General features: G+C 43.4%; 1 protein-coding gene across 2 annotated transcripts in view; it reads right to left on the bottom strand.

Annotated features, from left to right (window-relative positions):
- LOC120950616 (lachesin) overlaps positions 1 to 27,023 on the bottom strand; it is an 85,423-nt gene that overhangs the window by 23,455 nt on the left and 34,945 nt on the right. For both annotated transcript variants that reach the window (XM_040368799.2, XM_040368798.2), the window contains one exon: positions 11,523 to 11,696. In XM_040368799.2, the coding sequence (XP_040224733.2) occupies positions 11,523 to 11,696 (174 nt within the window). The remainder of the gene's footprint in view (positions 1 to 11,522; positions 11,697 to 27,023) is intronic.

Genomic DNA, 27,023 nt, shown 5'->3' with positions numbered 1-27,023 from the left:
TGAGCGGGTTAAATCCGAGCGAGAGGGACGTGTGTGTGTGATGCAATGCAATCCACATTCCGGCTTAACTGCAAATCGAATGCAATTTATGGTACCATCCCGTAACCGGTGAGGCAATGCATTTCGGTTAATTTATAGACAAGAAGCCACCAAAATGGGTAATTTAAAATCCAACTCAAGACAAAAGGTTTGCTCGCGCTTTGTACTGATGCGTACAGGTTGGGAATTTAGTAACGAAGCAAGGCAAATGTTTGAGAGATCAAAGCATTGTTTTAAACTTTGATTACATATAAAAATCGTAAGAAATTGTTCATAACACTGTAAAATAAATGCTAATAAAATCAAATTGCATAACTTTAGGAGTATTTGCACAACACAATAAGAGAAGTCAACAAATGTAAACGTTTAAAGCTTGCAGTGCATGTAATCAAATTTTGAACCAATAGTGAAACAAAAAAGCTTTAAACATCCCATAAATATTTCGAAGCATGTTAGTGATTGCAATCGACAAAAAGGCACGGGAAAAGAAAACATCTCACTCGACCCATTATGGTTACAGCAAACTGGTCGTAAAAACCGACACATCTTCACCGGCAATATCAACAACCGGCGAGCAACAAGGTGCAGCCCAACGGTTGGAAGGGCCGGCGAAGGGAGGCAACAACCAAAAGACCAAATGCTTTTCACACCGCCCCAGCAGCAACATCTACGCAGCACGCAATCATTGTAGATACGGTTGAAGCTTCGCTTAAAAACTAGCCTTCCCTTGTTTGCCGGATGCCGTAATCGCACGGATATTGTCACATTTATGGAAACACATTCGCAAGAAGCTGCCGGGGTCCGACAAGGGCTCCCCATGTTGGCGCTCGGGATGGGAGAATCCAATCATCAACCGTCCTTCGTAGAAAGTGGTCATTTAAGTGGCGGGAGGATCGCCTTCGGGGCACACACGAACAACAATCGATATCGATTTCCTATCCCCCACCCTGGGCCAAGCTTGCTGCTGAAACTTCTGCCCCTGGTAGGATGAGTCACGTGGGTTTGTTGGGTTTATTTTACGTCTCGTTTATGAAGATACCCCTCGAGAGCTTTACCTTTAGCGAAAAACCATCTGCTCGGTGGCTTAAGGCATGGAAGTGGTGAAGCAAGCAGCTGAAGCAGGAGGCAAATAAACACTCGTACCCGTCAGCGCCGCAAAGGGAAAGCTCCTAAACTACCGTCGTTCCGTCGTTCCACCCACTGCTCCATTCTTGGAACCGATTTTCGGCACACACCGTTTGGGTTTTAGTGTTGCGGCGGGGCTCGGTTTTAAGCAACTTTCACTCTCCGAAACGGCGCCATGGGCAGGGTGGAGGGGTTTGAATTTACGAGGATAATTTTTCACAGCAAAACAAACAAAGAAACAAACATTTCGGTCAGTGGCATTGGGACGCAGTATGGGCTACCGTGGCTGTGGTTTTATAGAGAACTAAACGACCCTTCCGGTGCAACACTGGTGCACCGAACTTTCGCACCGAAGCAGTTGGAACTTTGGCACACACACACTCGATGATGCTCGGCGTTCGTTAGCGTTGCAGCATTGGGAAGGCTCAACCGTACTTGCACGAGACACTAGGCATGAGCTTGCTCGGTTGAAAACTTGAAGCAAGACAACGGAACACGCGCCGAGTCCGAACGGAAGCAAAGTTTCATAAAGTGCAAGTCTGTTTCGAAGAGAGTGAGCTGAAGTTTGTTTCAGGAAACCCATCTTGCTTGTTGGTGAAACTATGGCAGAGCGTGAATGAACACGGTCCCGGTCGATGTTTCGATGAGATTTTGCTGGCTAAATGACGGGAAAATGTATCAGTGGAAAGTGAATCATTGTCCAATATTTTATCTACTCCATCCGGCTGTGAAATGCAGCACTGTGGAGTTGTTGCTGAGTTTAATTTTGTCTTTTTCGTGCTCTGAGTATAGAGATACATATAATCAGCCACGACGAGATTTGGTAAAAAATATGATACGTCTAGTTTTTCTTTTCAAACATCTATCCACAATATGTTGTGTTTTGCTTCTTTGTTTTTAAATATACCAACCAGCCTTTTACCAATAAAAAAAACAACAGTCATTTACTGTTTTACCAACACTAGTTTTCAAGTGTCTTAAATTTATCATCTTGCATACCTTCAACCTTTGACTTTGCACAAACATTTACGTTGAAACGATCCGTGTTGCATGAAAAGGTAAATTTATACTATTATTTTAAAAAAAATCTGTAGTAAGTTAGGAGATAGTTTACGGTCGCCATGTAATGTGTCCGATGTTAGTTACGGTCGCCATGTAATGAGTTCGGAGATAGTTACGGTCGCCATGCAATTTGATCATCGTACAACAGCTACATCGAGTACCGTCGCGGTAGGTCGGTGTTTCGCTGACATATATCGTGGTAGAATAGCAATTTGTTCGAACGAGACTTTTCGACACTAGATCGTCCAGGCGATCATAGAAACCCTGAAGGGGTTTCCCTTACTGAAAACGTTGGAGTTTAGAGGCCCTACCTTAGGTAGGGGGACATAACTAAACTCTTTAAATGATATGTCGATAGATAGATGGGATGGGCATAGTCCTATTCTGACAGTCCGAACGAATCTGACTTGCCACGGTCGGAGTTGGTTTTATTTATACTCAAAAGATGTTATGGAATGTGTTTTTGTTCCAATTACAGGTTATTGATATGAGGTGCAATTTGTACATTGTATCGGAGTGAGGTGCCTGCCATTATCTGCCCATGCTGCGTTTTAAGTGTTTTTACGAAGGTTTTGGAAAGTTTCAACTGTTCTAGCTAGCCAAAGGAGCCAAAGCCAAAGGTGTGTTCGTCGATCTTTGCCTACGCTGCGCTTTTAGCAATGAGTTGCTATGCGTTCTCAGTTTGTTTACTTTGCTGCCATAATGCTTGAATTGCCTACGTTATGCGTTTCGGCTGTTTTCGAAAAGTGTGTATCAATGGATTTTTCTATGAACGGCATGGTCTGGGTATGTTGCTACGGTATGGTTTGATTTGCTGAGTGTGTTATAATGAATGTGTTGCAATATTTGGCAGTGTGATTTGGCTTTCCAAAGTGTATTACAATGTGTCTATAGCTGATAGTGTGGTTTATAATAAGTTCTGTATTGAAGGTATGATATTAATCAATCTAAAAACATATTTAATAAAATTTTAACGACCGTGCAATACATGGTTTTAAAGCCATTGTCAAACACTTTGCAGCAATACCATTGATAACTGTCATCAGTTTTTTGCATTAAATCTGCCAATACAGCTATGGGTCTTTAACGAAAAGGAATTAAAGCTTGCGATGTTGAACCGGGTAGATAATCCCTGTCACGTTTTTTTACTACGTACATAATTGCATTTTAATAAACTTCACCTATCACGCTGTAGCATGGCGATCACAACAAAAGAACCGTGTCGGTTTTGAAGCGCAAAAGTGCTCACGCTCCTAAGATACGACCACCAATCTCACATCATGTGGCGGATCACAGCGCACGGCACACAAAAGACAGGCCGCTTTGAAGTACCGAAACGCTTAACCGTGGGTAGTGGTTTTAATGGACGTACGGCGAGACAAACAAAAAAGTCGCTCCGTAATAAACAAAATCAAAAGGCAAAAAAACAAAAACGATCAACTAAACATCCCGCAGCACGTCCGGAAGCTTGGGAGCCTTCATTTTCTCCCTAGATTGGGTTCAGTTTTCCGGATCATTTGTCGTTTCATGCACCAGCCCACCGGCGAGTCAAAGGGAAAGTGATCCTTCTGCTGCTGCTGCATCGTGAAAGCATCATCAAATTGGTCCGGATATTAAAACCGAGAAAACCGTCCATCCCGACCCCGCGTTGGTACCGACCAGACCAATTTCTGAAGAATCTTCAATCATTCGCTCGGGCGGGTAAAAGTTGCTCTAAAAATGGAATAGTGGGGCAAGAAAAGTTGAGTGTGGCTTACTCACGGCTAGGCGTGATGGACGGAAGAAATGGTAATATGTTTCCGTCTCTTTCAGCAAACCGTCATGCTTCAGTCTTACCGTTTGCTGTCTCCTCCTCTAACACGCAAACACTCTTTATTTTTTGTATATTTTTTTATGTTCAGTGATGTGCAGCTTGAATTATCTTTATCTTTCCCACCGCCAAGGCTGCTGGAGATTCCATTTTTCACTAATTTATTACGTGCATCTTCGTGCCTTTTCAATCCTCGTTCCATCCGTGCCCGTGCGTCAGGTGAAGACTGACCGGTGCTGGCAGTTTGCTTTCCCGAACGATAAGCCCGCTTCCTATTCCCGCGGTTGATGTTTATGGTGAGATAAAAAAGCATCTCTCCCCCCCAATGAGTACGCGGCTACCGATCGAGAGTCATGAAATCTGAACCGGAAAATCAACCTCCTGCGCGGAAATCTGCGCCCGTAGAAAACAATCTTCCCTTGGCCACTCAGCCTTTCTGTCCCGCTGGTCGATGGTGATGCTCTGCCTGCTCGTTCCCGTTCCCAGCTGCATCACAGCATTCGGGCCAGCATTTAACTGTGCTTTGCACTTCCGTAACGACGGCACCCTCCCGGTCCGGTACAGCCACCGCCAAACGACCGCAAACCATCGCCCTGAGAGAGGGTATTATATTTTACGACGCGACAGAAGCTCATAAAAACTGACCGGAGGGAACACGAAGAAATCACTGTCATCTGGGTCGTTGCTGCGGTGTGTGTGTGTTTTGTTTTTTTTTTTTGTCATGGCACAGAAAGCGGGTGGCCAGATAATGAGAAAGTGTCATGAAGCCTTCTCAGTGGGCAGAGGATACCTTTCGCCGGGATGAAGACTGATTTAATAAACCATTTCCCCCCGCCCGTTCAATGGAACGGGGAATCCGCTGTACGTGCGCGTTTCTCGCGAATGGTTCGTGCGGGTGGGGTAATATAAATATACTTCCCGCACCCACAGCTCTTCATTCCATCTTTGTCCTTTCCTTTTCCTTTGCACTGCAAAAGGAGCAAGGTAATAGTGACAGTGAAAGGGAGCAAAGGATCGGTCTCCATTTCGTGCCTGTTTAGAGCGAGCTAGCCCGGTAGCTAGAACACATTAATCAATGGATGACTCACGGCGGGTGGGAAATTGTTTTCCATGGCTTAAGCTCAAGTGGAAAACACTGCTAAGACAGTCCGTCGGCCTGTCTGGGCCGGGTGAAAGCGAAAAAACGGTAGCAAACTTCCAGGCGCACAATAAATCATAAGCGGAATCGTTTCACGTAGCGAAGGGCATGAAATTAATTATTCGTCCCGCCTCGCTGAAGCCGCGTGTGTATTGAACGCAGTGAAGTAATTGTTGGGAAATATGGGCGAGAGATTTATCATAAAATTAAAATTATTGAAAAATGAAATTTTCTAGTTATTCAGTTCGCCAGTGTAAGGTTAACGAATACGCCAGTTTGGAATTCTTGGAACTGTACGGCTCATTACGTACGGCGCAGGAAATTATTCGTTTGATTAACATTCATATTATAGTCATTTCATTCTACTTTCTTCACAAGCAACACAACAATATGTTCATTTTGCGACGGAAAAAATGTATGTTACATTTGCATGAGGAAACAAGCAACAATCGATGAATGAGTTCGACGTTGGCATCTAATTATTTGTTTCCGCAAACTCTTTTCATCATTTGAAAGGCATTTTTACTACATATTTACAATGAAAAAAATCTGAAAATAGACTCGAACAGCACTGTATCTTAAGCTTCAAGAATATGTATATGAAACATATAACATATACCATTGACATGACTACATGTTGACCGTTTATTTCCTCTAAATGCGGAAACACAACAACATAAAAAATAAACAAATAGAGACAAGTAAGTATAATTCTGTCTCGTATGAAATAATTCCGAAAGAAACTCTTTACGTTTTTCTAATGCCAGCCCTCTACATAAATCTGTCAGTCCATCAGCAAACCACACAGTATGCAGAGTATCACTTAATGTCACCCAGACACGGACCGTTTGTCTTCTCGCGCTCGGAAATGAATACCGGCAGACAGGAAAGCACCATGTACAAGGACGTGGATTGCCAAGCAATCGCGACTGCACCACGGCAAAGAATATAACCACATCTAATCCAGTACGGCCCATGCCCAACCGCGCTCACCGACACACGGTAAAGATCACGTCAAATATTAGCACAGGATACATTTCATTTTTCATCTGCGTACCAACCGACGACGGCTGGTGGTGAAAGCCCAGGGCCAACCCCACCTGCAAAGGAAAGTACACGCGCGGCCGCCTTACATTTGTTATGCAAATGTGTACATTATGCTTATCCTGTCGTTTTTCTCGCACCTCGTCCACCAGCCCAAAAGCCCAACGCACGCTCTACCCCTTCCACTGAAATCCGATCCCAGGCCGGATGATTCCATTGTCTTTCTGCTTTCACCTGCTTTCGACCACGAAACAAGGCTTCCGTTCGTCGCGATTCTTCGGCAACGCGATTTTCACTCCTTCATTCTGTGCAACAACCTGCGCTCCACAGGCCGCACTTCACACCACTCCGCCGTGCGGGTGGATGCGAGCACAGGCGAGTAAATCATGTCCTTACGAAATAAATTGAATAATTCACTCAGGATGGTATCACACTTCGCCTCGCCTTTTGCCAGTGGTGATTGTTACGGCACGGTGGCAGAACGCTGAGATGAGATGTGACTGTTGAGCGTGTTCGTGATCATGATGGGTTCGTGGTGGTGTCGACGAACAGGCAGGTTGGCAGGTGTAAGTGCATGCATTGCTAAAAAGTGTCCCGGAAATGTAGACATACTTTTTTACTGATTCTTTGCAATGCTGAATGTATTTAAGCTACAGTCGAAGCCACAATAAGCGTTTTTATTACAAATGAGTTTTTCGCAAAGGAATGGAGTTGTGCATAGTTAAATGGCGATTTTAAAAATCTTTAGCTAGTTTTAGACCCTTTGTTGGCTATGTTTTGATTATTACCATGAATCACAAAATTTACCCAGAAAAAATATAATAATTTATAATGAAATAGTCATTTACAGGAAAAATAGACAATAACTTCTTCTTCTCCTTCTTTGGCTCAACAACTTTGGCTAGCAGTATAATCAGTCATACGTATGACGGCACAGTCCATTCGGAGCTTGAACCCATGACGGGCATATTGTTGAGTCGTACGATTTGACGACTGTACCACGAGACCGGCTGTATAAAAAGAACATAATTTGTTTTTTTTTTATCTGTACAGATTTTTTTGGGAATTTTATTTTCTTCCAAATTTAAAAAAATTGTTTTTCAAATCGTATACCTTCTATCCATACAGCTCACTTCCAATTGTGCCGTTGAACATACAATCTTTAAATTCATAGAAATGGTACTTAAACATCAAACATATTGCAAGCAAAGGGGCACGAAAGCAGTAGGAAAATAATATACACACTCAGGGGTATGCAAAACTACGCACTTGAATCGTTTTATGAATTTAGAGTGTGAAGTAAAACAACAAAAAAACACACACACACACACACTCTATGCGTGACATTCAAACGAGAAAAAAGGAGAGTGAAACACGGGCGCCAAAAGGGTAGCGCCAACACCGGGTGGTGTTGCTAAAATATTGCATTCTCTAGTCTTGCACCATTTCGTGCACATAAAACCGGGCAACATACGGATGCCGCGCTTCCCAGCCGTGCCACCGTTTGCAGGGACAGTGCAAACGGAGGAAACATGAGCCGAGTGGTGGGGTCACATTAAGGATAAAATGTTTGCCTCGAAAATGTGTACGTGTGTGATTGTGTGTTGGCGAGCGAGCTAGTGTGTGTGTCACAGTGACAATATAGGTTCGCAGAACGAGAGCAATGGCAAAGGAAGGAACAGTTTGTAGAGACAGGCAGCGACAGGACGGTAGCAAAGGTATCAAAAAAGGAAAGAAGAAACAAACCTGTCAAGGAGAAGCTTTGCACAGGTGGTTCGTTTCGGGTGGTTGCAAAAAAGGACACTACAGTCTTAAAAAATGCCGCGATGTCAAGCTCGCGGATGGAAGCGGAGCGGCTGAGAGTAGGCGAACGGGTGCGAACGGGTGCGAAGGTGGTAACATAAAAGACAGGAACCAAGTCATAAGCCACCGGTAGCAGCAGAAGCTGCTCAACCCATGCTGAAACACTGAAAACAATGAAATCCCTTTTCCCAGCTACTCGCTCGCGCACATTATGCCGCACGTTTCGCAGACCTCCGGTTGCCGTGCGCGAAGGAAAACACTCCGGATCATCATGCACCTTCGCTCTGCCCGCGCGTAAGCCCGACTTGGCAGTGCTAATGCTCTGGCGCTGCACACTTTTGCTGCTGCCGATGCATACATGTGTGTTTGTGCTCGGTGTGTGTGTGTTTGTGTGTGAACGACTCGCATGAGTGCCTTCTTGCGTTAACGAAAGAAAATGGAATTAACAGACACACACACACGTAACACGTACAACAACACCGAAAAATGAAACAGCCTTCCTATGCTCTCTTTCAAAGTTCCAGCGCAGGGAAGGGCAGCAGGTTTACAGTTGGGAGTCGCTTTTATCATTGTTTTGCCACGGCTTGGGCATCCCCGTACACAGGGCACACAGCGCACGGAAAGCAGGCAACCCACCAAGACGACGACATTTAATCTTATTTTCCCACGACATTAAACATAAATTATGCGAATATTTTTCACCCATGCTCCACCGTGGTCTCCGCCTTCCTTTCTTTCGCGCTGCACCGAACCAAACATAAAAACAGCACATCATTTTTGCACAGTACTGGGCGTCTCCATCTGGGCGGTGCCATGCAAGTGTAGTGCGTTTCGGCACTAAATGTTCGTCAAAGTGACACTTATTAGTAGTTTTCTTATGAATGAGCCATTCGCTCACGTTTGCCCCACACATACACACACACACACACACACGCGCACACATGTACTCGATCCCCGCCCATCTTTGTGCGACAGTTTAATGTTGTATTTATGTTTCCGGTTCCGCTAACGAATGGGGTACGCTTTCCCGCTATGCCACTCAAGCCCCGCCAGGCGCAAGAACATTCGCGTTGACATATTACATGAAAGGAAGCGACACTGTCTCACAAGCAAGCAAACACACACACACATATACGTTTACAGAGTACAAAAATGTTTGCTATCAACCTTTGCTGCGACAAGAGCTTACAGTGTGCAAATCAGAAAAGGGTTGAAAAGGAGGGAGACATTTATTTATTCACTTGCAAAATGCATTTCGAGGGAACCATCCCTGCCGCTTACCGAGCACAAGGAGAGGGCCGTTTAAAATGGCTTCGAACCGGAATTCATCTGAAGGAGAAAAATGTGCAATACTTGTCGGATCGGAACGATTTGTTGCATGCCGTCGCTATAGCGCTAAAAGAAAACACGACTTTTGCGATGGAAAAACGGGCATAAAGAAAAACTGTACATTCTTTTGCAAGAATCGCTGTTATAACTGTGATAACAGAGTGCAAGGACAGGGACAGTAAAATGCTTGGCAAACGAATGTTATGGTGACAGATTTTATGCATCGCAGGTTATTGTTGCTGTCACTAGGTTCCAATCTCGGTTTTCTAAGCTTTCCCAGTATCATTATACTGTGTTTGATCATGCATTTGATTTCATTACTATGCACTTGAAAGGGCGAACGGTTAATCAGAAACATTTCAATGTCTTTAATTATACTTATGGCATAAGCCTGAACGTTATCAACCAATATAAACAGACAGGAGTGTGTTAATAATTTGTGTTCCGTTTGTTGGTTCGTAGAAAATTCACTCGTTGCCTTAAAGCAACATGTTGTTGTTCGATAAAAAAAATCCACATTTATATCGTCTCTCATCCACAGCGATGACAAAACGTACACTAATACACATAAAATTGCATGTAATGATAATAATCAACGGCCCGAAATTGTAAACAAACGCTCATTACTGAACACATTGAACTTTTCAGCTGGTATACCCGTTATGATTTGCAGATGAGTATCGAATTTCGATATAATTTAACCGATTTTTTGTAGTCTGACGTCTAGCTGGAAGGCTCACAAGGAGCGAACTATATTTTTCAGCAAGTAGGTAAATTATTCCTACTATTTTAGCATGACCTAACACTTTCGCTATAATGCTCTATGATTAATTAAAAAATTGAAGTACATGAAAAGTTTTACTAACGAGACATTTACCATTGAGCTGAATGGATGCGTGGCCACGGCCGTGACAAAAAGCTCGCAAATTTGTTGAATTTGGAAAAAGTTTGCAATTTAGAGCATGGCAGCTGCAAAAATCAAGATCTTTTCTTGTGGCTCTCTTTGCGAACCTGTAAAAATATTCGGTTCATTAACTTCTTCCGAACTTTCCCAATTGCTCCTTCACACATTCTTCATAATGTATGCTGAAAAAAACATCATTATACCGATTTTAGATTGGTACGTATATAATACACACGAGCTGTCCCTCATAACATTTCACAAATATCACTTTCAGTATTGATTCCTCAGCAATCTATCGCATAATGCCAGTTTAAAGCCAACATTTGTTCAACACTATTCTGCCAACGCTCATAGGGCTTAACAGCTTGAGAAGCCTATCGTCGATTTTAAGGATGCTTCCTGAATGTGTTGTTTGGTGTATTCAAGCCACCAAAATATAAAAAATATATCCGACCTGTGTTTTAATGATGTATAATGACGCAGTATTACCTTACTTACTTCACATGTTCACATGTTAGCTGCGCTTGCAGCCCAACACCAAAAGCCACATTGTGCAACGTTCACCTGCGGAAATGACAAAGTACACTGCATTGCACGTCATAGCTCGGAGCAATGGAACGATGATGATTAAATTATGATGATTATAATAATCGCATTATAGCCACTCCATTAGCATTCCGTCTAGCGTGCGTGGCCCAAGTTCTGTCCTATAGACGATGCTGTCGGGACTTGCAGAAATGGTAAAATATTGTTGAAGCAGGTGTAAGACAAAAAGAAAACAAATGTAATTATAACTTTTCTCACTACTTAACAGTTACTAAAACTAATAAAGATGTTTAATCATAGATATTCTTCAATCATACAGATAATATAGCTTCTACCTTTCTCTAGAAGAAGCTTCATCACCAAACGTTACATTATGAGCACGCTGAAATGCATTGCGGTCTGAACCGGTTTTAAGCGCGGATAATCGTTACCCAACTAACGAGATAGCAACAGACTTGAAGCGATGCGATTCTCTACACCAGAGGTGATTGCGAGGTCCACCAAGCCGTGTGCTCAAAATCAATTGGTTGATTAATTAATTTTACCCAGCTCAGCCGACCCCGAGCGCCAAGCTGTCGATTGTACATGCTTCAGTAAAGCCGCACCACCAGCCGCACCGCCCGGCGGCAAGTGTAAGTAGGATTTGCAACGTCCTTAAGCACCGATTACCGATGCCCGCTGTACGCTCACGGCAATCAAGCGGACTGTACCCACGGACCTACCTCGTATCAGTTCGCGGCTTTGCGGCTTCCTTAGCAGCATGTACTCGCCGTCCTCCCGCTTCCAGGTGACGCGGGGTGTCGGATGTCCCACGGCTTTGCAGACGATCGTCGCATCCTCGCCCTCCTGCACCGCAATGTCTGCGGATGATTCCTCGTTGATAATATCCGGTGGAACTGTCAGGTGTAGGTGGGAAAGAAGAAAGAGCAGAAGCTGGATTACGTACGGGGATAAAGTCAAGTAAACATAATCGTACAGTGTAAGATTCTTAACCGGTGCAGGCTGTGTTAGCTTGTGTACGTGTGTATGTCTGCAAGTGTTTACTTCGAGTGGTGCTTTGCGTTACTGCGAGCGTTTCCACTAATCCAGCAAAGCTTTTGTGCACGTCTTGGGCAGATTAAGCTGGCTGGTAGAAATCTTGGCACCCTTTGCAGACAAAATCTTAAAGCCCACAGTTGTCTTCGGGTTTCATCAATATTGAATTTCCAGAGATTCGAGATACGACGCGCAAGCTTCATTGGTGCTGCTGCTAGTGGCGGTAAATGGTGCTACCCGATGCTACCTCCTGGCAAGCTTTGGGATTAATCCGAGTAGGCTGTTGCGTTGTGCGTGTACACCGGCTCAGGTCGTACCAGGCAGCCAGGCGGATGGAAAGCGAGAGTAATTCGATATTGAACATTGAATATTATATTCTCATTTAATGATGTTTAACTCGACTTCGGAGGCAGTTGAGCAGGCAGCCGGTAACGAGACTACTGGGAGTCACGCCCGTGTAGCCAGCATCAGGTTTGCTGCACTAATAGGACGGAATGGTTTTGACAGATGCGTTGTGGTACGGTCAACTCACCGATATGACCGAGGTTTGTGATGAGCTGGCTACATGCCGTACGACATTGCACCGCCACGAGCAAAGTAATACGCATTGTTTCTCAGATTAAACTAGAGTGCACAGCTCTGTGCTGGCAAAAGTCTTACGCATTGAATTTCAATAAAAGATTGATGTGGTCGGTGATGCTGCTTGCTAAGACAAAGAGCTTAGAACCGACCCATCGGACAAAGGATGTTTGAAAGGTAAGATTGATTGCTATGCATTATTGATAAAGATGGCCTGTTACCGACAAATAATAAGCCTCATAGGTAGCAGCTAGGAAATGAAGATATTCGTATGGCATGCACTTTCTCTATTGAATAGTGATGTTGTCAAATAAGAAACCCTTGTCTATGCTTGTCAATTGCTCGATAGGTAATATTTGATGAAGTCAGCGTGAACAGCAAAGTTTATAATAATCAATAAGTTATTACGTTCAAATTCTTCTTACATATTTTCCTGAATTGTATAACATTTCGTTTCGCAATGTGTCAATTTAGTTTAGCAGCGCTATCAATTGCCTATAATTGTTTCAAAATTGCGATAATCTCTATTGCTTCAATACTCATAGTGTTCTTCAAAAAGTGTTCGCATAGTGTTCTTTATCAAATATTGATAAGGAGTTTACATGAGTCAGCTAAATACCATAAGTAAATTATAAAAGGCATTTCTATCAGACAAAAACAGAACAGATATTTCTTCTTCTTCTTCTTTTGGCTCAACAACCGTTGTCGGTCAAGGCCTGCCTGTACCACTTGTGGGGTTTGGCTTTCAGTGACTTTTGGATTACCCCCCATAGCAGGATAGTCAGTCCTACGTATGGCGGCACGGTCTAGTTGGGGCTTGAACCCATGACTGGCATGTTCTTAAGTCGTACGAGCTGACGACTGTACCATGAGACCGGAACAGATATTTAAACAGTAAAAAAAAGGAACACATAACTAATAAACTGAACTTTCCTTGTAAAGTACATTATTCATGAGCAAACTTTTAATAATTTAAGACTTTTTTTAAAAAACTCACACACTTTTTCGTTTATTCGTTTGAATATTCATTGATTCATTGAAGTAAACTTGAAAATCATTTTAAGTTATGTGTACATACTTCATTTGTTAATCTTTTGTTACAGCATTCTGCACTCTACACATGCTCCTACCATTGCCCTTGCTTGAGTTGCTTCTGAAAGCAGGTCTCATACCATCATGCAAATGTGTACAAAATTGAACATAAAACAGCAAATAAAATTGCATATCACTCATTGGCACACTCAACTGTGCGCTGTAGTCGCAATAATTAAAATATCCACCGAAGCCAATGAACTATCAACTGGACTTTTCAACGATACCATTTCTTTACGTTTTCTCGTCTTTCATTGCGGATAGAAAAAAAAAATGCCAGCATTTCAGCAAAGTGAATCTTTTCACCCGTTCGAGATAAATAATAATAAAAAAGGGATACGAAACCGACCACCATACGGTCAGTTCACCGCGGTTCCGTACACCAAAACCTAATCAAGCTCTTATCAAGCACAGCGCACTGTCTGTTGCGGCAACAGTAGCGACGGATCCCTCATGCGCTGACTCGGCTTCCATGCACCATCCGGCTGCTTTAAACCATTCCCGACAAGCTCTATTGAGGTTTTCAGCGTAAGCTTCCCCCTACTCACCGTCATCCTTTGCGGGATGCAGGCAGAGCACGACCGTAGATGGACTTTCCGACTTTTCCGTTCGCAAGTACGAAATCGGCTGGTGAACATAGTACAAAACCAAGCGCCGGGATGGAGGAAAAAATATGTCCCGAAGGATAAGTACGATGGACGGATGAACGAAAGGAAAGTTTCCCACTGTGCACCATTGGAAGAGAGCAATCAGCAGCAGCAGCAGCAAAAAGAAGCCAGCACAAAAACTGCACGGAAGCGAGTGCAACAAAAGCAGCGCTGGGAAAACGGGCGCAGGCAAAAGGGATAATTACTCCCAGTGCAAACCCCGAGAAAGTAATTACACCTCGAAAATCGCAACACGTTGAGCAATCGGTCGTAGCCAAGGGAAAAGAGTGGACCCCTGTACCGAGACCGGGACCGTGTAAACGAAGAGTCAAGCACAGATAGATCGTATAAATGGTTTGTGCCAATGGTAAAGGAACTGCACTGCTAAAGGGATAAAGAAGACACAACAACAGCGAAAAAAAAAAGAACACCAAGACCAAGACCAGAATGGTACGCGTAGTGAGAATGGTACTGGTGCGGCTGGCTGTGACCTGTAGGGAGGAAAACCCGCGAACGAGAGAAGCTGGAACCCATTCACACCGTGCACCGTGTACCGGATAAGGGGTGCAACCGAGAGCAAGGGTATTGTTACGTTCGGGCAAAAGCAATTTCATGATTCCGAAACCGAGGGCAACCCATTTGCGTCCCCATTTGTCTTGGTCTCGGGCTCTACCGTCTGGCCCGGTTTTACTGGGCCAGCGTGAAAGGGCGCGAAAGCTGCCCTATTTCCCCTCTCCCATCATGCGGGTACGCCAGGACACAAAAGGTGCGAGCGCCGCTTCCGGCTTCTTTCATTGTCGTTAATGAAAAGATTCCTGCTCGCTGCCATTACCTTTGCCGCTGGGAAACCGGCCATTACACGTTTCCACCGTTGCGGGAGGTGTTTTTACCTCCCAACCACTACTCCACGCTTCTCAACATCGGCTTGAAGGTGGTTGGGAAAGAAGGGTGAATCTCAGACAGGTGGCAAAATGGTGGTGCGTTTCACCATAAGAAGCTGTTCCGCCTAAGCAAGCACGCCAGCATAACGACAATGTTGCTGTTAGAATGCTTCGGCTTTGGAATGAAGATACCGAAGGAAATGCGCTACAAAGGGGCAAATGAAACCTTTTTACACCTGTCCCGTTCTTCGACACAGCACCCGCCTTTAATGGAAGGTACCGAGGGAAGCAAAATCTACCTCCGAAGTACACCGAACCATCAAAGAGCACGCACAAATTGCAGGAAACAAAGGTACACCATTCGGAAGAGGAAGCAGGACTGCTTTTTTTCTATCTGTGTTTGTGTGTGTGTGGGAGGTTTGTTTTGGATTTTATGATTTTACGCTACGCTTTTGCTGCTTCCTTTCGCTTCCGCTTTAGCTGTCGAATCACATCCGCCGTGTCTTTATGTAAAGAAAGAAGGGTGTCGATTTTGGGGATCGTTTGTGGTGCGCGCGGGAAAAGCAAAACGGCACCCGACTTCCTTCCGTTATCTTATATTCCCATTGCTTCACAACAAGGTGTACTTTTGCCCCCTCACTCCCTCCGCACAAAAATCTTCAATTGGCAATGATGGGAAGGTATTTGTGATGGCGTCTACTCCCATCCCTCTGCATTTTGGCGTGGGGTTCACCCACGGCACAATGTCCAATCATGGCTGGCGAAGATAGGCAAAAGGTGAAAAGAATGGCAAAAAGAACTCGCCAACTCGCAAAGGCAACACGATTTGCTTATATTCGGCTCATCACCCGGTTGGAGTGAAGAGGGGGAAGCCACACTCATTGCCATTGGAATGCTCCCGGCTGCTGAATGAATGTTTGGAATTATTTTGCTCTTTGCGCTTTCCCATCGTCTGGGGCAGCACATTGGAAGCAATGGCTCTTTTGATCATTTGTAGCTGCGGCATCTTACGAGCCCTGAACAACGACGCCGAAATAGAAACATTCGTCAAGTCATTCGGAGCCGTGGTGATGAGTGCCAGGGGGGTCTGCGCCACCCTTTGCGCTTTGCCAAATGATGCTGCTTTGGTGTGGCGTTGTACACACGGCTCCCTATCACAAAGCGTTACTGCTATCTGGCATGCTATGTGTTCTATTTCAAAGCACTGTTTTTTTGTTGCTTCTTGACCTATTCTTAGCTCACGCTGAATCGCTTTTACCAGCGGGAGAGAAATAAGTTATGCAAATATTTATCGAACCATGTCAAAGGTGGGGGGGCTCAAGTCGGTAATTGGAAGCAGACAAGGACTTATTTATCTTCCGGTGGGAATGTTAGTGTGGAGGTATTTAAGGAATGACATGACAAACGAAGGCATTCGAAAGTAATGCTATTAATATACTCGGTTCCGGCTGGTAAGCATTTGATTCCAGACTATTTTGCGAACTCATTTCCGGATACGATGTTTGCTGTACACGGCGATACCTTACTAGCGACTAGATGGCATAAACACGCACACAATCGTTTGTGCGTTGAAACGAATCGTGAGTGAAGATCGTGATTTATACATCTTTTTACAGATTTTAGCTGTAATTAAAATTTTGTGTAATTTTGCTTGGAATGTTTAGTATAAAACTACTTTTCTAACTAAAAATATACTGTCTAGCTGATGGTTAAACTAACAGAGGGTGTTTATTACTTCGTTAGATAGCGCAATAAATATCGCATTAAGGAACGTAGGTACTAAGCAAACATTTCACTTTTATTTTCAAACCCCTCAAAACTCTCAAGCACCGAGTACAGCTCAAATAAACAGCACCCTACTAATGAAGCACAAATTACCTTTTTGCTAGCAACACAAAAATAATCTCTATCGTCGAAATGGTTTCTTCATTATCGAGCGGAGTGTTAGAATCTCGTCCGAAATAATTGCTACTACAGTCTGCAGGCCAGGAACGAACGATTATAAAAAACCAACGGAAACCCAATTGAAATCCAAGCCAACAAAACCTCAGCAACAGCAGGAATCGTTTCAACAACTTAATTATTCCGCCCTTTTAGTCCAACCTCCACGCGTCCACGCGCTCGGCCTCCCTTTACCCCTTTACCGACGTTCTTCGCACCGTTGTATCCGTGACGTTCTGCGGCTTGGGTCCGAATGTGATTAGTTTCTCAGGGCCCCGGGATAATCTTTGCTTTCGATAAAGTCATCCGACACCGGGAGCCCGGGAATCCCTTCGGAGAATTCTGTTTAATTATTCCGTCCAATGCTTGCAACTGCTCGCTTTCCTTTCCGCTTTCCGCTGCCTGCTTGAAAATTGCAATTTTCTTCAAATGGACCGATTGGGCAAATGAAAGAAAAAGGCTGAATTGGTAGTGGAGAAACAGAAAAAAGCGGGAGAAAAACGCTCCATCCTAGGATGGGTGTTTTCTTTGCACTCTTTTTGCAAGGATCTACTCTTCAGAAGGAAAAAGCTTTCCCTTGTGTGGCGTGTGGTCGATTATTCGAACGTTGCAATGATGCCACGGGAATGCAGCTTGTTTGGTCGCAGAAGAAGTGCATTCAAAATGGAATTCAATTGCCTCCCTTGCGGCACAGCAGCATGCAAAGCGAAAGCGTACTTTAGCAGTCGCTTCCGATCGTATGGAAAGAAAGCAAAAAAATGTTCTTTCAACGATTTTTCAACCATTTTGTACTCAACTAGACTCTCTATCTCTCTTTCTCTCTCTCTCTTTCTCTCTCTCTCTTTCTCTCTCTTTCTCTCCCTCTCTATTTAATACACACGCCAACTGCTAGACGCTCTTGACAGGCATGACTACACGCTTGCTCGGTTATTGTTTTATCGCACATTCGAACAGCATCCAGCAGTACAAAAAATGAGACACATTCATGACGAAAACTGGAACTCAAGGAAACAACAGAATTGAACAAAAAAAACATAAAACAAAATGTATTAATGTAAAATTGAGTGGCGGATGTGACTTCGCGAGGAAAACCAACTAAAACATTCTTCTTATATTTTGCGGTCTACAACTACAAAGAGGATCGGTATGCACTCAAATTTCAACGTATTGCAAGTCGTACATGTGGCTAGTATTGAACCATAAGATGGTGCAAAACATATTTAAAAGCAAAATGTATTTAACCGCAATTACCGGAAAAATTAAATTATTATATTATTGAGTGACATAACCGAAGTTCATTTAAAAACATAATAAAAAACTACTATTTAAATTAGATGAAAGCTGTTTTTCCACGATGATCATCCGCAAAGAAGCATGTTATATAAACACACGTTTAAAAATATTTAAAAAAAATAAGTTGTTCTGACTGAGAGGAGAGTCGAACTCAAGTTGGACGAAGTGGACTGTACGTGAAAATTCTTTCGCTTTAACATGAAGCGACTAGACTGCTACCCAGTCCTTGATAGGAGCGAGGTCAAGTATTAACCAAAATCGGTTTGGCCATCTTGGATGCCATTTGACAGCAAAAAGCCCTAGAAAACTCATCAAACCCACAATCCATTATTATTAAAAGGGGCATCAAAACATTTGGTGAAACATTCAATAACCAATGTGCTATATTCTTCTGATGATCAGACCGATTTATCATTTTTATCACAATTCAAATTTGAATCGAAAAGGGCAATGAAATGTCAAACTGCTTGTAACGAACTTTTGGCTACTTGTCAAATCGTTCTATATTACTTGACCTCGTTCCTACACAGTCCTAGGTTTGATCCTCTTCGTTCAGTCCGAGCGTTCATCAATTTTTGTTCAGCCCGAGACATCTAGCGGCCGCTAGCGGAAGTTCGGGCTTGTACACTCCTAGTCGATCCTCAAACGATCGCGTCGTCACCATAAAGCGACAAGTATTGATCAATCCGATTGATTTTTTTTAAATCTTTGGACCTGTAAACACATGGTTCCACCCAAACCAACAACCTACCTGAATTGAATAGTGGAAAAGAACAGCACGGCTACCAAACAATGGTAGATTAAAAATAACAATAAATTACACATTTTATTGATCTTATAGAAGCTCTTCCAGGTGAGTACGGAAATGTAGATACACGACACAAACCAGCACTCCTAATGTGCACGAAACAACTAGCAACAGGAGTATGATCAGCATTACTTCGACCGTCAGCTGAACGTAGCTCGTTGTTTCTGGTAGCTCAGATTCCTCCGTGTTTAATGATGTCGGATTTTGCTTGTGTGCGTGTTTGGAAATGGTTGCAAATGGCATTTTGCAACGCTTAATCGAGCGGAAAAAACTCTCAACAACATGGCACTGGCAGGACTTCCTTTTGCTTTCGTTACCGCTGTGCACGAACAGTTGATCTATCGCCGCCGCTGATAGTGGAAGCTGCTGTACAATCTTCCGGTTCTGTTCCGGTGTGTTACGTCTGTTCACAAACAACCAGTATGCCACATTGCCAAACTTTTGATCCCTCAAAACATTCAGACAATTCGACAGTAGCAAATAGTTGTAACCATCACCTTCCAGCTGGAATCGATGGCTGTACGGCACCAAGCATGCCGGTATGCTCTTCCGCAAATGCTGTTCCATTTGGCCGAGAAAAACCTCGTACCAATGACCCAACTCCGATGATTGGACTACGTACGAGACGATGAAATGATCACAGCGCATGTTGAGCTGCAGCACACGCTTCTTTGAACCTTTTGTCTGCGAGCTGGGCGGTAATGCTGACGAACAGTGCAGCGACAGCTCCATACAGTGCGGCTGAATGTCGGGGATGGTAAAGATCGAAAGTTGCTTGTTGTACTTCCGCACGAAAGGTTGATACACGATCGATGATAGAAACTCAGTGTCAAAGGCTCCACTCGCGGTACGGTTAACTAGCGGTAAGTTTTGATCACAGTACCAGCTGCAGTTGTTGTTGCAATTGGAAAAACTGGCAAACCACTGGGCGAATACGTTTGCATCTAAGATAACTAGTAACAAAATCGACACAAACCTTACCGGACGCATGATGTTCGCGTACTGCCGAGTCTGACGAGGTAATGCCGGAGTAACAACGTGTTCGCCACGCAGTCATTATTGAATAGTTATTATTGCATTAAACATGAGGCTTAAAAGCAATACCACCGCTTATAACAAACGTGTGTTGCAACGGTAGGTATTTTGAAATTATGTTTGTCGATCAGCGAGTTGTCTAGACTAGGTAGGTTTTTCTAAAGACATTCTTTCAATACGTGTAAATGTTCTGTTTTCATAAAATCTAGTAAGTTTTATGTTGGGAATTCAGAAAGTGCAAAACAAGGTTACAGAAAACATGCTGTTTACACGAGTAAAAAAAATCTATATTATAGCAGTAGTGTTATGAAAGTATTACATATATGTAAATAGTAATTTTCACTAACCAGTTTAAAAATTTATGTAGTTTTTCACGATTGTGCCACTGCCTGATAGTACATATTCTCGATCTGCCTTGATCCTTATCGCTTTTCGCTTCTTTTTCATCTTAGGCACAACAACTGTTGTCGGTCAAGGCTTGGCTGTACCACTAGTGAGCTTGGATTCCATTGACTTAATTATTGATTACATATAGCACGGAGAGACGGAGCGGGTTTGCTCCTAAAATTGCAATGTGCCGAGATACGGAAGGAAATCTCCTGATGGACGAGTGGGAGGTGATCGAATGATGGAAGTGCTACTTCGAAAGACACCTGAATGGAGCAGAGACAAGAAAGGCTGGCGCAAGTGACAGAACAAGGTAACGCACAGCAACAACAACAGCGACAGGAATGGTGCTACCTCTGAATGGGATTAACCACGAGCTTGCTGAGATGTACGGCAAATCGAGCACCCTAACGGAGGCGAAAGCTGGCAGGATACGATGGTCAGGGCATGTTATGAGGTTGCCGGTCTCATGACCCACCAAGAAGGAGTTCTACAGCGATCCCCAGTTCGGCATAAAGCGCAGGGGAGCACAACGAGCTCGATGGCTTAATCAGGTGAAGCGAGAGGGAATAAACATCCCGAGAATGAGAATGATTGTTGGCCGGGCTATGTCATATCGACGTGCTCTATCGTGAGCAGGCCATTCAGTGAGAGAAAGAGAGAGAGAAAGAGAGAGAGAGAGAGAGAGAGAGAGAGAGAGAGAGAGAGAGAGAGAGAGATAGCAGGTTCAGTCAGTCGTACGAGTTGCCGGCTGTACCACGGGATCGGCTTGTCGCTTATTAGCCTTAAAATCGGTCAGCTAACTATCTCATTTTGAATGTCTTTTCCTTTTTATTTTTCGTATGGTGGTGCCATCTGGCATATGATCTTTGAGCGTATGGCAAAAATCAAGGCGTATGATATTTGTTTTTCGAAAAGTGTATTTACTCATACTGCTTCACGGTTCCCGTTTCTTAGTTCAAGTCTTCAACAATAATATATCTATTTAGTTCTTTTTCACATCAAGGGACAACCTGCTATCCTGAAATCAGTTTGTATAAAAAAAACTTCCTTTTGGCGTAAACGTCCTACGCGGACATGCTGGCCTATACAGGCTTTCAAGACTTAATCAGTACCACGTAGTCGGATATGCAGTCCTTGGTATAGGGGGACAGTCCATTCTAGGCTTGAACCCACGACGGGCATTTTGTTAAGTCGAACGGGTTGTCGACTGAACCATTTGTATAAAAAAAAATCTTCCTTTTGGTGTAACGTTCTATGCCGACATGCCGACCTATAAAAGGCTTTCAAGACTTAATCAGTACCACATAGCCGGATATAGCAGTCCCCTAACTTTTCATTACTATTCACACACAAAAATTATGTTCATGTTTATTTTTTCCTGTTTATTTCATTGGCCTTGTTATTTCTTCTGTGGCTCGAGTTTCCGGTTACATGTTTTGGTTTGTTCCCAATTCGTTTTAATATAGCCCGATGACAGAGCTGTGACAGGGTGAGTGATCACATCTATTTTCATGCATTCCCACTATCTCTTTTTATATTCTGGAATATATTGCATTCTTATTATCACTTAAATTACCTGTCCCTCTATAGTCCATTCTAAAATTTGCTGTTGAGATAAAGATGAGATATAAGCAATACGGCCTTTTTGGACCGTTACTCCTGAATAAAAAAAAAAAAATAAAGATGAGATATTCACAATTGAGATCAAGGTCGATGAAAGAGAGCAATTTTATAGAAAGTCATGGAAAACTTTTGACAATTAACACTTTGACCGCCGGCCCAACGTCACAGTTTTTGAGTGAGCACGTAGCGCATGGCAAGAGAGTGATGAGAGCGACAGTTTCTCGTGCCGTTGTTATCACTCTTTTGTTTCATTGCGATAAGCGGCGTAGCACATGTCGTTATCGTTGTCTCTTCCCTACCTCATTCGTTTTCAAGAGAATCACTGTGCGTCAGATGCAAAGCTGAACGGTGAGCAAAACCGTCATGCGAAATTATATGACACGGCGCTTAAAGTGTTAAATTAAACATTGTTTATGTTTAGCAATGGACGTTGCTATGGAGCGAATGTGAGTCTTTTTTTACTATTTTGAACTCATAAGATTAGATTAGTTGTTTCATTTCACTCTCAGTGTTTAATTGAAAGTTTATAGGATTTCTTTTGCCCAGATAGAACATATGCTGTGCTGTTCAGCCAGCCACCAACCGACGTGATACTTGCGTTACAAAACTGTCCCACACGAAAGTACTGTCATTTGCAAAGAAGGCGATCACTTTTGTCAAAATGAGCTCTGTTCGCGGCTCCTTAGATGGAAACAACTTTTCCATGTAGGGGAAGGTAGGTAAAGACGGACACGTTAAGGGAAATGGTAAAAATCCAGGGATATATAAGCGCAACGACCATGAAAATGTGCATACTTTATCTTACACTCATGTTTATCAGAAAATGTGTTGAAGCTTTTAAGTTTCCATCGATTTTTGCGTTTATTTTTACGAATGAAAAACATGATTTTTTTCGTGTGGTTTTGTAATGTTCGGGTAAGACGGACACCTGGTATGGGAAAGATGGACACCATGAAGGGTAAGATGGACACCTGCAGAAAACGTTGGAAAGTGAAGAGTTTTACAGTATTTTAACAAATTCTATCGCTTTCCATGTCCTGGTACGTTTATAAACCAATTCTTGGCCTATTGTAACGACGATTCATTCAGCCGTATTTTTAGGAGTTGTAAGCACCGCTTTTTTTGAGCCGGTCTCGTAGTACAGTCGTCAACTCGTACGACTTAACAACATGCCCGTCATGGGTTCTAACCCCAAATAGACCGCGCCGCCATACGTAGGACTGACTATCCTGCTATGGAAGGGAATCAATTAGTCTCTGAAAGCCAAGCCCACAAGTGGGTACAGGCAGGCCTTGACCGACATCGGTTGTTGAGCCAAAGAAGAAGAAGCAAGCACCGCTTTTAATATATCGTAGAATGCAGCATATAAAATGTATTGAAATATCGCGCACTTATAGCTGACGTTACTTCAGCTTACAGAACAACAGTCTAGAACTACCTTTAAGGAAATTACTACGCGAAAAGACCACGACCCCAGTATTTTTTGAGGGACTTGTTAATAGTTTAATCCATTTTCCACCATGTCAAAATTCAACATTTGATATTTGTAATTCCATAGAATTTCTCATCTATTCCTAAACGATGTCGTATCAATGTCTCATATTTTTATTGCTTAAAGTTGTCCAAGTCGTGACAAGATATTGGATTTTGGTTATTTCAATCTCGCTTATTTCAATACTTTCTCTAGTTGCTGATTGGTTTATAGCTTCGGAATACCCATATTTAAGGTATTTGAAGAAATCCATTCATCACCAGTTGATACAAGAAGTAAAATAAATCAATAAATTTGGTGTCCATCTTTCCCAACAACAAAGTGTCCATCTTTCCCGCTTTGGTGTCAGGATCTTTAAACTACCAGAAAACAAAATTTTGTGTTGCTTTTATCCTCGTTTTTTCGCCAGTTTTTTCATTAATCGACTTCATTACATTAATCGAATCGGGAAGAGGGAGATCGACTGTCAAACCGAGTGGTTGTGCCTTCCTTGTGCTCCTGATTTTTGATGCTGTTTTGCCGTGTTACTGCCTGATTTTCAACATTTGCAACATTGGTGCTGCTGAGTTGCTTGTACTGGCTAGTGCGTGCCTTCGTTTGTTATCAAGTTGCACCTGAATTCTTGCACCTAGTCTCCTGTTATTTCGTCAGTTTTGCCGAGATATTGTTTGGCTTCGTTCCTGCTCCTGTCACTCGTCAGTTTGTGCTGTGTCATTCGTTATGCAGTGCTCAACCTGCAATGCACCCACCGATAGTGCAAATTCGGTGTCCTGCGCCGGTGTGTGTGGCTCCAAGCATCATACCCATTGCACGGGTTTGTCCCGTGATTCTACTCGTGAGCTTGGGCGGAATAATCAATTGTTGTGGTTGTGCAAAAATTGTAACGAGTTTCGCAATGGCACAAACTCACTTCTCACAAGTGAGATAGCAGCCCTACTCGAGTTGGTGAAAGCAGAAATTCTCACCACGATTGACTCATCTCTCTCTTCTCTTAGATCGGCTATCAAGAGCGATTTGCTTGCTGAGATCCTCGCTCTCGCTGATAAGCTAACACCCGTATTAGCTAAGCCGTCTGTTTCTCACGCATCGCGAACGCACACGTCCACTAATGCATCGTCACTCAACGCCACTAATACCAGAACGACTAAAACAGCATCCACTCGCCGTACATTTACCAACTCAATGGAGCTCACTGCAGATATCCAACAAGCAGCGAACGATACCAACACTGTGGAAGCTTCTGATAGCTGCAACCACTACACTCATCGTACTAAGGTGACTAGTGATATTAGTGCTGGGCACTGCCGAACAAATACAAAATCATCTTCTGATCCTGTTTTGAACCATGATACCACGAACACTGGCATAGCAGAAAAAGTATGGTTATACTTCACGAACATCAAATCGCATGTCTCCGCTGATGATATGCGTGTGTGGCTTAAAGCTGTGCTGCCAACCGACAACATAGATGTTTACCGTCTCACGAAAAAGGGCGCAAACCTTGATTTGATGTCCTTTATATCGTTTAAAGTGAGTATTCCCAAATCACTCAAGGATCTGGCGCTTCAATCTACTATTTGGCCAGTTTCACTTACTGTTCGTGAGTTTGTTGATCGTGGCCTACCAAAGCAACGTATACATGAAAGGGCCCGATTTGACCCTTCTGCGCTTACTTCGCATCGTTCAAGCAGTGCAAATTGCTCTTCTGCTGCGCCAAAAAGCACCGCTCATCCGGATCATTTTTTGGATCATCGATCGCCATCCCCACAGCGCGGGAATCAATCACTATCCCAGATGACCGAGATCCTAGAGGCTATCCAACCGGAGTTTCCTCCCACACCCCCTCAGTTATCACCGGGGGTGGGGCTTCAATCGCAGAACAATCTCAGCAACACGAATCGCTCACCACAGATCAGCCCGTTTGCCAAACGGATAGCTCACAATTAATAGACCCCTTCGTGATCTATTACCAAAATGTTCGAGGCCTTCGCACCAAATATAATGAATTGCGCCTTTCTGCGAATGAATCAGGGTTTGAAATGCTTGCCCTTACTGAAACCTGGTTAAATGAATCGATTCCATCCAATATGGTCCTGGATAGTGATTCTTACAATATATACCGTTGCGATCGCAGCAGGTTAAACAATGAACGATCGCGTGGGGGTGGTGTGCTGCTTGCATGTTCCAGTCGTTATCCGTCTGTGGCACTTAACATGAATCAACCTACGCTTGAAGCTTTATGTATTCGTGTTTCTTTTCCTAAGTTTCGTCTTTATGTGGGGATTGTTTATGTGCCACCGTATTTGAGCAGCGACCGCAACTATTTCGAATCCCTTTCTGCTTTCATCAGCGATGCATACATGCATATGAAACCGAATGATCATCTTATCCTTCTTGGCGACTTCAATCAACCGGCGTTAGGGTGGTCGCCTGCAGCCGCAGTAAGGTCAGATTCATCTTTACCTATGAGACATTATGTGCCTCATATCTCTTTGAATTCATCCAGTTCCTGCTTTATGGATGTGTTAAATTTGCATGAACTCTATCAGCTGAACGGGGTGCATAACCATTCAAATCATTATCTGGACCTGGTGCTCTCTAACTCTGCTGCTGCTGCTTGTTCTTCTGTGTATCCTGCTTCGTCACTGCTCCTGCCCCAGGATGCCCATCATCCTGCTCTGGAAATTGCGTTACCGTCTTCTTTATTTAGGGCTAGTAGGGTTAGGAATGAATTGCCTTCTGCTCCTAATTCATTGAGTGTTCGTTATAATTTTCGTCTTACAGACTATCGTAAACTTAATTCTATTCTATCTCGTGCCGACTGGTCTTTTTTTATCAATGTACATCGGTCGACGAGGCTGTCCAATCGTTTAATGCTTTGTTAACCTCTGCACTCCTTTCATGTACACCTATTTTTCGTTCCCCTCCTAATCCTCCCTGGTCCAATCGTACTCTTCGCAACCTGAAAAAGGATAGAATGAAATATCTTAGGAGGTATCGTCTGAACCGATCTGCTTTCAACTTTCGTTTATTTAAGTACGCTGCCTCTGCGCATCGACTATACAACAGGGCTTGTTTTGAGGCCTATTCGAGTAGACTGCAATCGCGTTTCCGTTCTGATCCAGCATCCTTCTGGCAATTTGTTAGGATTCGAAGAGGGTGCAATACGTTACCTAATGAAATGGTACTTGATTCTCGAACTGCCTCTACGCCTGTTGAGATCTGTGAGCTATTCTCTGCACATTTTTCCCAAATGTTTGAGCCACCGGTTAGTGACCCTAACCTTATTGAGGGTGGGCTACTCTACACGCCAGAGAACTTAATTAATCTCTCCGATATTTCGGTTAGCTCTGAAACAGTTGTACAGGTGTTATTTGGGTTGAAACGTTCTTTTACTCCTGGTCCAG

This window comes from Anopheles coluzzii, chromosome 2 (assembly GCF_943734685.1).
Source record: "Anopheles coluzzii chromosome 2, AcolN3, whole genome shotgun sequence".
Lineage (NCBI taxonomy): Eukaryota > Metazoa > Arthropoda > Insecta > Diptera > Culicidae > Anopheles > Anopheles coluzzii.
Note: the sequence above shows the minus strand (reverse complement) of the source record. Positions and strands in the feature narration are given on the sequence as shown.